Source organism: Fulmarus glacialis, unplaced genomic scaffold (genome assembly GCF_000690835.1).
Source record: "Fulmarus glacialis isolate BGI_N327 unplaced genomic scaffold, ASM69083v1 scaffold10830, whole genome shotgun sequence".
NCBI classification, from domain to species: Eukaryota; Metazoa; Chordata; class Aves; order Procellariiformes; family Procellariidae; genus Fulmarus; species Fulmarus glacialis.
Window position 1 is genome coordinate 45346 of NW_009189657.1, and position 13469 is coordinate 58814.

The 13469-nt window shown below is 35.5% G+C and overlaps 1 protein-coding gene across 1 annotated transcript in view; it reads right to left on the reverse strand.

The window, feature by feature from the left end:
- LOC104080534 (mirror-image polydactyly gene 1 protein homolog) overlaps positions 1–13413 on the reverse strand; it is a gene marked incomplete at both ends in the record, with an annotated part of 41325 nt that extends 27912 nt beyond the window's left edge. Inside the window, 2 exons of the mRNA XM_009582956.1 lie at positions 11933–12012; positions 13308–13413. Coding sequence (XP_009581251.1) covers positions 11933–12012; positions 13308–13413 — 186 coding nt within the window. The remainder of the gene's footprint in view (positions 1–11932; positions 12013–13307) is intronic.
- Between the last annotated feature and the right edge of the window lie 56 nt (positions 13414–13469).

Consider the following 13469-nt stretch of genomic DNA (forward strand, 5'->3'; position numbering starts at 1 on the left):
GGTGAAATACAGAGGATCTGGTTTTTTCCCCCCTCCTACTGGCTTTGTAGGAGAGAAGATGATGGCAGCCTCCTCCACTCAGAATTGGAAGCACTCTGCCCAAGGGCATTAAGGTTAGAGGTTTTCACTTGTTTAATAAAGCCGTAATGCATTTTTTTGGTCAACATGTTAAATCCGACAGTAGAATGCTTTGGGGAAGACATTTTGAACACTGTCAGATCAACGGGCATAGCGATTTTTATATTTTTAAACGCACTTTATTCTCCATATAGGCCATAACCCCCACCCCACATAATTTAGGCCTTGGTACATGGTAGCTTCTTGTCTTGCTGTTAAACTAAGTAGCAATATTAATCAATGCACTTCAGTGCTTTTCCTCATGCCTCCCGCAAATTATATTGTGCGCTAATTACCAATGCTGCAGAGACACACTGGGGAGTAAGCAGCATTTGCAATAATCAGGCTGCACAAGGAACACCAGAGAAAGGGTAAAACAGCCTTGCAAGCTTTGGAAAAAATGCTGTAGTTTTCATTAAGTGGTATCACCACCATCGATTCTGGCTCTTGAGTATACTAAACAACTTATTTTCCATATAAAATAGAACAAGTTCAGTAGCCCAGATTAATATTTCACTACAGGGAGAAGCTGAACAGCTGATCATCTGTATGTATTTCTCTTGAATGAATAGCTCATTCACATTGAGGGAAAGGAAGGCAAATGTTAGGAAGAAGGAATATAAAGACACTAGAATCAAAGCTGGGAATTGATTGTGAGGGACGTAAGGGGAAGATAATGCTGTCATGGCTTGAAATAGTAAAGGCAGAACAGAATTCAATGTTGTTAAGCTGGGAGTGGTTAAAAAGTCAAGTAAAAACATTGAACCTAACACATTTTACACGCAGCCACTATTGCTCATTGCTTCTTAGAAGTGGGGGATTGGCACCGAGATGAGGGAAAGCACAGCATTAGAGAATCCTGTACCGACACTGATAATATGGAAAGAAGTGTGGAAGACGTAAGTGCACAGAAGGTGCAGATTCACCTGGAAGGCTAAGGAGGCAGTAGCTTCCCTTGTGCACCACTCAGCATATTCAGCAGTCCCATCATCCAGCAGAAGCTGGGTGAGCACTTCCTTCCCCCTGTTTGCAGTCTTTCAGCACCCCACATGCCAAACCGCGCTGATCAGCTCAGAGGTTTGCAGGAGATCTCTGAGGAATAACAATAAAGGAAAAACAAACAAAAACCAATGGAACACGCACACAGCACTGCAAAATACACGGCTGGCTACTGATCTGCCTGCAGGTGATTATGGGGACATTGGGAGCCCTTTTGGTGCTCCAAACCAGCTTCAAGTGTAATAGTACTTACCACTTGCTACCTATAGCTTTCTAGTATTTGTTTTAAGCTGGTCTGTAGCACAGACAAAGCATGTCCTCATCTGTCTGCAAAAGACCGCATGAATGAACCCCTAGAGGGATGGCAGTAAGAGGCAGAATAGGATAAAGAGCAAAACCAGGAAGGAAGAGAATGAGCCATGCACACTCTGGGAGCATAGGCAAAGCTGACTGCAAACTCAGTAACTTACTCTTCCTACGTGAGACTGTCAGATTAAAAATATTTGAAAAAAATGCAGAACAAAACATTGTACTACATTTGAGGAACTAACCGCAACCTCAATTACTAAAAGGCCCCAAAAATTCAGTGATTGACAAACTCTAATTTACTGTTAATCATGTATTTTTTTTCTCAGTCTAAACAACAATGCAGCTTCAATTTCTGTGGGGGATTTTTTGCATTTGTACAATACCAAAAACTTTGAATTTCAAACACCAGGAGGGAATATTCACTATCCAACAAAACTATCAAAGCAAAGAGCCGCCCCACCCTTATACCAAGCTAACCTATTCCCACTGCAATAAAAAGACACACTTACTACAGTTTAAAAATACTTGCTCTTGCTCCTACCTGCAAACCACACATCTACCTCAACTTGCTGCAATAACTGTCAAGTGTTTAAGAGCAGTACTCCAGAACTTCACCTTCTTTTTATTTTCACTAAACTAATTGCTATTCTTTATTATTGACTTTCAAGTTATCTAGATTTTTTGTACGTTAATAATATTACAAACTTTTCTGAAAAGATAATTTTTGGGCATGTGTGTATGACAACGCACACACACCTGCAAGCGTTCTAACAAGCTGTTAGGACAAGACAGTTGCTGCATTAATAAAAAGCAATTTCTAATAGCTTTATGTGAAAAGTGGATTATGGAATTGTCTTAAGTTCATAACATCTAATGCCACTGGACTTGAATTCTTAGATATATATAATAAATAAATAGAAATTAAATATTTAAATTTAACGGAAAACTTGAACCTGATAGCCACGAACTTTTCAAGCTATGCAAATGAAATTAGTAGTATGGCCGAATACTCCTTCATGAGCTGAAAATGATGAGTCAGCCTTTTTGTCAAAGACAAACATTCATTCACTCAGCTGTATAACTATTGGAACTTCTACCAAACAGAATGACCGTGAAAGACTTAGACTGCTCAACAGTTCACCCCTTACTGAATGATTAAAAGGCAAAATCCTGAAAATGCATGGGAAACCAAAATTAAAGGATTTTATAGGCATAAATATGCAAAGAAAGAAAATGAGGCTGGTGGAAGAAATCTGATCCTATTGCCTGGCATAAGTGGAAAGAAAAGAGTTGGTTTAGGTTTTACGCATTTTCAGAATGTCTGTTATTTCCTTTTTCATTCGTATTTGAGTTGACACAGATGCGATATACATGATTTACACGCATATCTCAAAGGATGTTCATTATTTTCGACTTCTTCCTCACTATTTTATTTTTCCCACAATCTGCAAACAAGTTTTCAGAGTCAGTCCCACGAAAAGATGCTGTACTTAATTTTCAAGAAGAAAGTAATTCCTGTTTCTGGAAAACAATTACAAAAGCTCAGTACAAAAAGTACAAGGTCAATATACATTTTCTCCAAAACAAACAAACAAGAAAAAGTGCAGCTTTACTCATCTTTGAACTTACTACAGATTACTTACACTAGCAATTATTTAGGCCCCTTCAGTCCAGTGTAGTATACTGAGAACCAATAACCTGCAATTAACAGCAAATGGTTGTCCCTTCATGACACACTTCTTCTAACGTTTAAAGAAAACTGGGCAAACTTTAAGATGATTATTCAGTAGGACTCTCAGATCTCACTAAATCACTTCTGTAGCACAGCAGAATGGCAGTCACAGGAACCTGATAACAAGTGAAGGCTGAGCTCAGAGTAGTTTTGTAATACAAAGCTAATTCCTTTTATTTCTCAGTGCTCTGCCCAGCCAAAACGCCGTATATATCCAGCCAAGCCCTTGGCAGCAACGAAGAGGAAATCACCATGTAGATGCATTGTACGCTCAGTGCCCCAATGATACATAACTGTGGGCCCTGCTGAGAGCACCATGGGTCAACTCAAAAGAATGAGGACTATCAACTTACTTTTAAGTAACTCTTACTCAGAAAGGTCCCGGATTTTCACTGAGATAGGATATCTGCTCTTATTTTAAGAAACAAATGACAGAAGTTCACTGAAATAAGCCTTGAAAACAACGTTTTCTGGAAACTCTCACGGATATTTTATAAGGGATGCATAAGCGCTGTGACAGTCATTTTAAAGCCATCAAGATTGAGGCACACAGTAATGAAGTAGCTGGATTGAGCAAGCTATGGCAGAAGTAAAACTGCAGAAGTTCAAGGCGCTGTATCCATGCTGTATCTTGGAGCCTGTGCTACCTCACTGGCAGCCCTTCCTGCTCCTGTTTCCTCCTCAGAGACCTCAAATTCTTCTCTCTTCTGTCAGAGGTCTTTAGCAACTCATTTCAACTGGACTTCAAGAAAAAAATATACCATTTTTACTTATGAATGATAAAGTAACATTTACACAATAAAAAAAATAAGAGAAATTTCAAATAACTAGATTGGTATCCTTCCACACTCCTTTATGATGCTAATTTTCATTCACATGAGAGACTATAGTATTTCTATATTAGAACATAGATGTGCAGTGTACAGTACATAAAAACTTCCTGTAATTTCAATAGTAGGCAGAAGAAATGAAATAAAACTTTTTTTTTTTTTTTTTTTTTTATGTGACTATCGTTCTAATACAGAAAACTTCCAAACAATTAAAACTGCTTTAGAAGTCAGTCAGGTTAACAGAACAATACAATTCAAATGCTCGATTTCTGGCTACAGCTAGGCATTTAAATTGCCCAAAATCATCATCAAAGAGAACAACGTATTCTTATTGGGACTTTATTGAGAAAGTTCTCTGCAAATGAAGTAAGAATAACCTAAGTTAGATTTTGCATTAATGTCTTAGTTTGCTCTATATCCCATGACACATACACACACAAAAAAAAGAGGCTTCAAAATATTTTGTCTGCTAAAATACAGACAAAACTCAGAAGTTTAATGGTTCATTTTTTTATTCCTTAAAGGAATCTAAAGAGAACAGTGAATTCTTTCTGTGTTAGCAATTTAAGCGGGGGGACATCTGTGTTACTTTGAATGCTTCTTTATTCACCTGTACTTGTGTGGAACCCTGGCAACACCCTTCATAAAGAAATAAATTGAGAAGGCCATTAAGAACAGTTGGAGTTATTCTGGCAAAGGCAATTTTTTTTTTTACAATTCTCCAATTCTGATTATTTTAGTAATGATGTTTCCCTCGCCTGTTTCTCTCACTAAGTCTTTTGCCTTCCTATTTTGCATCTAAACAGCAATTGTGTACAAACTGGTGAATATTTACAATAGAAAAACGCTTCTAAGTCTTTAAAATATGCAGCCAATCATTATTTTGGTATTCACTGCAGTTAATCGTGATGCATTTATTAATGTGTAAATATCAGACATTTCCTTTGGCATTCCACTCTCCGTTTGCAATTCATTAACACATTGTTATTTTAAAATACTAGTCTCTGAGAAGACACCAGGTTTTCATTGGATTGGTCTCACACTTGAAAAAGCATTTTTATATTCCGAATGCATCAAAACAGCAGAATCTCTAGGCAGATACTAAGTGGGATTCACTGAAACACAGTGTTAGTTCTAATGGATGGATGATTGTGTTTGGTCTTTTGAAACTTTGAAGTATAGGTAAGTCTTGATCACACAAATTAATAAATCCTAAAGCTGGAGTTAACAATAACCATTACACCCAAATTCTGCAGCTTAGCCCAGCCAATTTTTCAAAAGGTCAGGTTGTGAACTGGAGAAGATCAGGGAGGTCCACCGCATAGCTTTGTTGCCAGGCATCTCTCGTCTGGATTGTTGCAGGCATTTATTAGTATTCGTCAGCAGACTCAACAAAGCAAACAAGAAATTCAAGCACGAATAATAAAATGAAATGCTGCTATATAACCCTTTGTCATTCAGCAAATATGGGACTTTTTAGCTACATTGTTCCTAAACCTGGGTTACTACTTTAATTTTTCTCCACAGTGCAGACTGAATGAGTATGCATGTGTGTTAAATGCAGAGCTCCCTTAACAACTGCAGGACTGCCATTTAATCTGTTGGTAGATGGACCATTTCCTGTGGGAACTCTAGCTATGATTTCCAGATCCACCAAATAAATCTCAGATTAAGATTCCAAATGAAACCTGCCTTTGGCAGATAAAAAATGTCAAGATGGATATAAACAGTAAAATTATAAATTATCTAGGTGTTGCACGATGACTTGATGTGCGTTTTTTGTTTACACTTTCCCCGATATCACAACTATACAAGGCATTCATCAAATGTCACACTTTCATAATATTGGAGGCATCATTAAAACTGTTTGGCTAAGGACCTTGAAGTGTTTAAGCAGTAGCTCAAAAGTATATTTGTGCAAAGTAGAAGAATAAATTTACATATCAGCAGCAGCTCATAAGGGATGGGTAAATATTCTGTTTATCTCTCATTGTAATTCAGGTTAGTTTAAATACAGGGTTTCAGGATATCATTACAGCCTATATGGAGTTATTACATAATTTCCAAACATAGTGTCTGCTAGAGTTTTACTAAGCATGCTGTGTTTATGTTTTCTAAACCAGCTAAAAACAAAGTAAACCCTCCCATCCCATTTTTCTTTTGCTATTGTCATACCAGACAATTGCTTTTCACGTATAACCCCTTTCATTATCTAAATCTTAATGATCCAGAACTCCCTTTTATCTAGGCAGGGTCATGTTTCCTGATGCTCATTAATTACAGTGAAAATTCTCTTATCCAAATGTACTCAACCTCCCCTACCGCAAACAAACAACTAAGGCTTTGCTGAATTGGGGTTCTAAACAAAATCCCAGAAAACTACAGCTTCAGAAGTGAAGAAAAATATTGTCATTTTAAGTGTTTGACATAAAAGAAAGGTCACTCTGCATGAAGTGCCAGCAAGACACCTTGCCCACGCACCCTTTACTCCGAGTAAATGGCCTACTAAAGATGCAGGTGAACTCTCAGATAAGACTCTCCAATGCACTAGAGAACCTTTTTTTAATAATTTTTTTTGTTATGTCTTTGCTCTGAACTTAAGCTTCATTCTAGTTGTTATTAAAATAGAAGCAATGAAGGTTTCTAAAGAAGAAAATAACCAAATTCCTCTTGCACCTGTGCTAGGTCTTCTAAAGCTCCTTCCAAAGCACTACATAAAAATTACTGTGGTAATAAGTGCTGCTCTCCCTGAAGCACATTTCAAGACATTCTGAAGTTAGCTGTGCTCATACGTTAAACACTTAAGCAATTCAAAGTGCAATACTTCAAGGTGTGCATTGTCCCCATCTTTAGTGCTTGCAATACTCAGTGCAGATAAAGGCTCTACACATTTTCAGCGTACTGTAAAGGGTCTAACAAAATCATATTCACAACACTCCAATGAGTCAGGCAGATACTGGATACTTGATTGTGCTTCTGATGAGGAGTCTTTCTGCACGCAGCCTGGCCAGAAATGCACTGTATTTAACCATTCAAAATGTACAAGGGAAGAAATGGATGGAAAAAGGAGACATGAGAATTTATACACATGAAAGGGTGATTATATTTACAGGAAAGACCAGACAGTATTTGATGATTTTTCAGTTATCATTAGCTCCTTTTTATCTTCTAAGTCATTGCACACTACTCCCTCTTTTTCCATGCAAGATGTTTTCTTCATCTTCCATACTTAGTGCTGCTCAACAGTTACTAGCCACTCTTCCTATGTTTGACTCATGCAAGAGATCATCCTCTCTACCTCTCTATACTGTGCAGAGAAACGTACAACTACGCTTGCCACTTTGCAAGAGGATCTCTGACAGCTAGCACAGAGCGAGTTCGATGCTGAAAGCACAGCATACATGGAAGACACTAATCAATTGAGCTACATGCATGTAGAGGACACTGCCTCTGCATATCACGTAGATTCTTCTGCATACACACCCATGCAATATCCAGGTCTTCTTTCTTTCCCAGGTAAACACCATTCCTCATTGCTAAAAGAGGGAAGGAGAGGAAGAACAGTCTCACAGTATCTCCTATTAAGGCATGTAAAAGAAGAAACAGACTTCAATATGACAAGTATGGTTTATTCTGCCTCTACTACAGCCTTGGAAGAAGGGCTTCAGATTTACTTTAGAATGTTTACAGCTATAATGGGTGTATTCTGGAGAAAGGGGAAGCAGCACCTTTACAATTAGTTGCTTTTTGACCCAACTAGAGCATCAGATGAAAAATCTCTACAACACTACACTACTCTCAAAGCTTTCTTTACCCCTTCATCTTTGTGTGTGTGTGTATGTTAAAGTCACACAACAGTAATTCCAGACAAAAACTCCTTGTAATTACTAACACAAAACCAAACCCACAAAAAAGTACATCAAAATCATTACACAACTAGAAAAACATACTACTTCTAATAAGATAGTCTACAAATACTTGGTGAGGAACAGGAGTTTCACTTCTAGGAAGTTAGCAAAAAAAGATGATTCATTTTACTTAACCTATGCATATGACTGTACGTTGCCTCAATTACCATGAATGCAAAAGGGATGGCTGACAATTAATGGAATTTATAAATGGGAGTAAATAAATGCAAAAATATTTCTAGAGAGGTTTTATTTCCTGAATATTATTCACTATACAGCAAAAGAACTAAAAAATATTTTTGTAAACAATACACTGGCACATACACGTCATGACCATGACAATACAAGGAAAGCCATAGCCAGATTCTTAACAGTAAGCACCATGCATTCATGCAAGACCAATGCATGCACAAACACACAATGCAATTAAGACAATTGTCTACGTGTAAGCTTATCACATGCACATGTGTCTGAGCAGCTGTATATACATAACTTGCTCATTAGGTTTGCATATCTGTTTTCCTCTTCTATTTTTCTTGAAGGGAGCAAGATTGGAAAACAACAGCTCACCACCAGATAAAACACTTACTTTTCAAATTTTCCCACACAAGCTGATTCTGCAGTTCTGTTCCAATCTACATTATCACATCTCTTTAAAGCTAGAGTGTCCCCTGAACTAGTTTCCAGACATGCAATTTTAAAGTATTTTTACAAGCTGCACAAACATTCTTTTGAACGATAACAAGTTACAGTGAAAGTATCTATATGGATCACAACTAAGAGTTGACATAAAATTCTTACAGGTGAAATTGGTTCATTGACTTCACTTCAATATGTGCTTTAAGTAGTGGTTTAGAAATAGATTTATTTCTATGCTTGAAAAATACAATAATCACCTTTTAAGGAAGCAAACCACTTTGCCATTAAAAATAATCAATCTATTACATTGTTTTAGGAAATTCCAAATAATAATCCTACAATGTATTTTGGAGTCAGCAAAATTACAATTTTGTTGTCAAAACAGACCAAATGGTACTTGATATTCTAAGACTTCACCTAATTTCTACCTTGTCCTTAAAAATCATAGATGCTCAGAAATACGACACAAGCAAAAACATTACAATAGTGAAAGACTATATAATACAGAACAAACATAGCTGCACCCATTCAAACACAGTACATGATATGAATCAAATGAAACACAAATTTAACTCCAGTATTTGCACGCTCACCACTTTCCTATCCTGCTAACTCTTTTGGAAAATCGACATATCGAGTCCTGAAAGTATATGTAAGTATGAAAAAGCACCCTATTTCAGGTTCCGTCTTGTGTTTTCACAGTTTAATGTTTGTGCAGTTTTCGTCATGCATGTAAACCCCGCTAAAGTAACAACTCCACCCAGGTGCAGTGTGCTCCCCCCCTCGCCCCCACAATGCAGAGATATGCACCTATTTGCCAATATAAGTTTATTTTTATAATGGACTACCATCCTAGGCTTTCTAGCTTGGATCCTGAATATTTTTCATTTGGAAATTACACAGTCTTCACTGGCCTGCTGCCAATGCTCCTGATACATTCTCTCAAGTATTTTTATGGAGAAATGAAAAGTCACTATCCTCCTATTAAAAACTAGGTGCTGTGGAGATAAACAGTACATTTAAATTAGATAAAAACCCAAAATAATAAGCCTTGCACACAGACTGTTCTTTAACTCTTCCTAATATACCAGAACAGAGACAGACAAATGTATTCAATCCAGACAGACATATTATATTCCAAACAAAGTTAAAAAGAAAATCTCAACTATCAAACACTTCAGATATACTCTTCTTAAACACTACCTTTCTTTCAAATATTTTCTTTTACAACATTTTTTGACAGGTTACATATTATCCCACATAACCGCCATAAACCCACCACTTCTCTGTGCCTAACATTTTTGCTATTTTTTTAAAATTCTCATTGCTTGACTTAATTTTCATCAGTCGTGCTTTACCATCCTTATTTTTTGACAAATAATTTAACCTCCAACATTTCAGTATGTTATAAAAAAAATTTTGAATAAATCATTATAGGGTTATTCTAAAAAACAGCTTTTAAACTTCCAAGTAACAAGCAAGGAACAACTAGATACAGTACAGTACCAGCCACAAAAAGGAAAGATACCACAGATGACAAAGCAAGCGGAACACAAAACGGTACACACTTCAACATAGACATTTAAACAGAAGATTAAAGTTGCTTTGATTTAGTAGTTCAATGAGAAAATGTACCAGAATATCTACCAAGGGTACATATTGAACATTATGTTGCTGTAATTTATCTATTTTCTTTACGATAAGAAAATGTAATTTAATTGTTAATACCCAAATAAAATTCTAAGAAAAAAAAAAATTCCTCATCCAAACCAGTATGATGACATAAGATTTATCCATAATCCCTTTTTTTAACTTCCCTAGGAGTAAAAGCATAAAGAATTATGTGACTTATTAATGACTAATCTAAACAAAGTGTATCAATTTTACTTTTGTCTATATAAAAACTTCTATTGGATACACAAATACTAAGTGTTAACTTGGAAGAAATAGCTTTCTAAACAGCACAAAATATTAACTTAATGCATGAGAAAAATAATACACATGAAACTCAGTAACTACCCAGTTTTTAAAGTATCTGTGAGCAGCAGCAGAACGCCATTTCTTGCAATTAGACAGAAAATATTTCAAGAGAATCAGTTTATGGTATTCACTTGCCTACTTTGGAAAAGTTAACCTTTTGAACCATTCTTAGGGTATGCTGACCCCTAAAGGTCTAAAAATAGTAAATCTGATTAAGCCATTGCACATTTAAAGTATAAGTTGTCAGAATACAATTCTCCACTAAGTTACTCCACCATGACTATTTTTGTTTTCAGAGTATATGATTCAAAAACATTTTTAACTTCACTCAGTAGCTCAAAATTCCAAGCATTAAAAGGGGTCTACAAGTAGTTTATATTACATAATATAGATAGAAATTCCTTTACATATGTAAGAAATGCATCATCTCCAAGGTGGAGTATTTTTATTTTCTTCTAAACAATAGACTCTTCATGAGAAACTTGACATTTACCATCTTTTGAGAAAGAATACACAGTATAAAATTCAAAAAAAGGAAATACACAAGATGCTATAAGGCTCTGATAGAGGAGGCATCTTTGATGTTGACACACGTATTCAATTTTTTTTTTTTTAACCTACACATAGCCACTGGAAAAAATCCACCCTTTTATGATGTACTGAAGGTCTGCTTCCTGTGTCTTTCCCTTTCTTCAATCTACACATTATTATCTAGTCACAAATCACTTTCTGACAATTCTCTTTTGTAAAGTCAGTCAGTCACAATGTGCTCTCAAACTCTGCGCTTCTTTTTTTCCTTTTCTTTTTTTTTTTTTGTTTCTTTTTTAGATACATTCTTCTATGTTTCATGGCAGAAACTGAGAGCAAAATTTTGGTCATCCAAACACAAAAAGATCCTTCCATCCTGCTGGAGATGAAAACTCCATGAACCATGGAAGTTCCAAATTAACCAGGGCCCCCTCTACTGCAAGCTACCTTACTGCCTATATTCAGTTGAGGTAATAATGAGAAACTCATTAATATTAGTAGATGGCTTAATCATACTCTAGTCAGGAGTGATTAGCCAAGAAAGTTATTTTAAGACAGACTTCAGATTTGTTGTTAACCCATTAAGGAATAGAGGTTGAAAAGTAAAGTGCAATGTAGAGACTAAGAATTTAAATAAGAGTTCTCAAAATTATACAAAAACATTTTCAGTAACACAGAAAATAAAAATAAAGCTGATGATTTATATTCCTGTAGCTGTGCTCCTGTTACCCAAAATACTTTCAAGAGGCAGTGTGTGGTTGTGGATTGTTTTTTTTTTTTTCTTTTATTCCAAAGTCAGTCATATATCGGTAAGAACAAATACATTCCAGTCACTGCCTAGCACTGGTACAACACCTGAGGTTCCTTATTAATATCTTAAAAGTCCTTACCTTTTGACCAGTTCTCCATTTGTTCTTCTGAACTTGTTTGATCTGGCACTGAGTCCAGTTTTTGCTTGACGATTTCAGAGCTAAAATAAAGCAAACTCTAGATAAATAAACTTGAAACAGTGTATTATAACACACCTATACTTTGCCTTCATTTGACAGAAAATTTACGAGACAAATGATTTAAAAATATTTATAACAGGACAATAACTCTGTGTACTTTAACAGTCAGTCATAAATTATATTTCTCAGTAAAATATTTTTTCTTCACATATCTAATTTTTATAATGGTTTGGTTCAGCTTTCTGATGCATGTAACACCTTCGTTGAAAAATTTATTAGTTTGTCGTCTTGTTCTAGAGTCTGGTCTTGGAAGTACATGCTACTGAGCACAGCCCAAATCACACTGAGTGGTCCCGCTAGAGGCAATGAGACTGCTAACTTTGGTAATTATTACAGATGGTGGTATGCGCTTCACTTGACAACATTCTTTCTCCTGCTTTAATTTCCTGGATAAAATACAGGTAAAGTGGCCCATGACCACTCCAACTCTGAATTTGCAGGTTTTTCTAAATAGCTAAATAATCCATCCTAATATTTGCATACATATTGCTTCAGACTATACAGTTAATTACACAGTTGCAGTATTTCATATAATCAAAGATCTTCAAGAAACAACCCTCAATACTCAAAAATAAGACCTACAGTAAAATGTTATGCTTATCAGGTAACACTTTGAGTGTTAAAATATATGCTCTTTTATATGTTAAAAATTCAACTATGTTCTATATCTCAAGGAAATGTAAATAAATTAGTAATCTTACCAGTAATTTTATTATTTACACCTCTTTTAAAATGTACCATACAAGGGACAATTTTTCATCTTTAACTACGTAGTTGTGCTTATTTTGTATGTTTTCCCTGCTATATTTTTTCTACGTTTATTAAAAAGATACAACATATGCCGTGAAAAGGCAGTGGCTGGATCATGAAAATACCCAGAGTTGTCATTGTGCTGATAAATGTAAGAGGTTAAAAAAAAAAAAAAATTAAGTATACATTTTAAAATTCAAGCATATTATACCAAGACTTATGTTCTAATTAATAAAGCAGCAGAAGACATTCTTTTCCTATACAACACCAAAAAGGCAGAAGTTTTCATTTTTACCTTTGAGGTTATAGAAAAGTAAAATAATTGTGCAAACACTTAAGATTCAACACTAACATTTACAGTAAGCATTCAAGAAATACATATTTAGCTCATATTTGTTGTTAACCATAAATGTGCATGAGAAAAAAAATTGTGTATAATTTGATGCGCTTAGGTCTTAACAAAAAAATAACTTCATCTCATATCACAGAACACTGAGTTCCTTACAAGAGTCCCTCAAATGAAGCTGTACGCTTCTTTTTCAATTCTGTGTAACCGTGTTGATTTGGAGTTGGCAATCTTTTCCTAAGTTCCTCATTTACTTTTGGATTAGCTGAAAATATAGAAGGTTATTAATATCAAGAAATAGGTTTCTGTCAATGAAGCCAT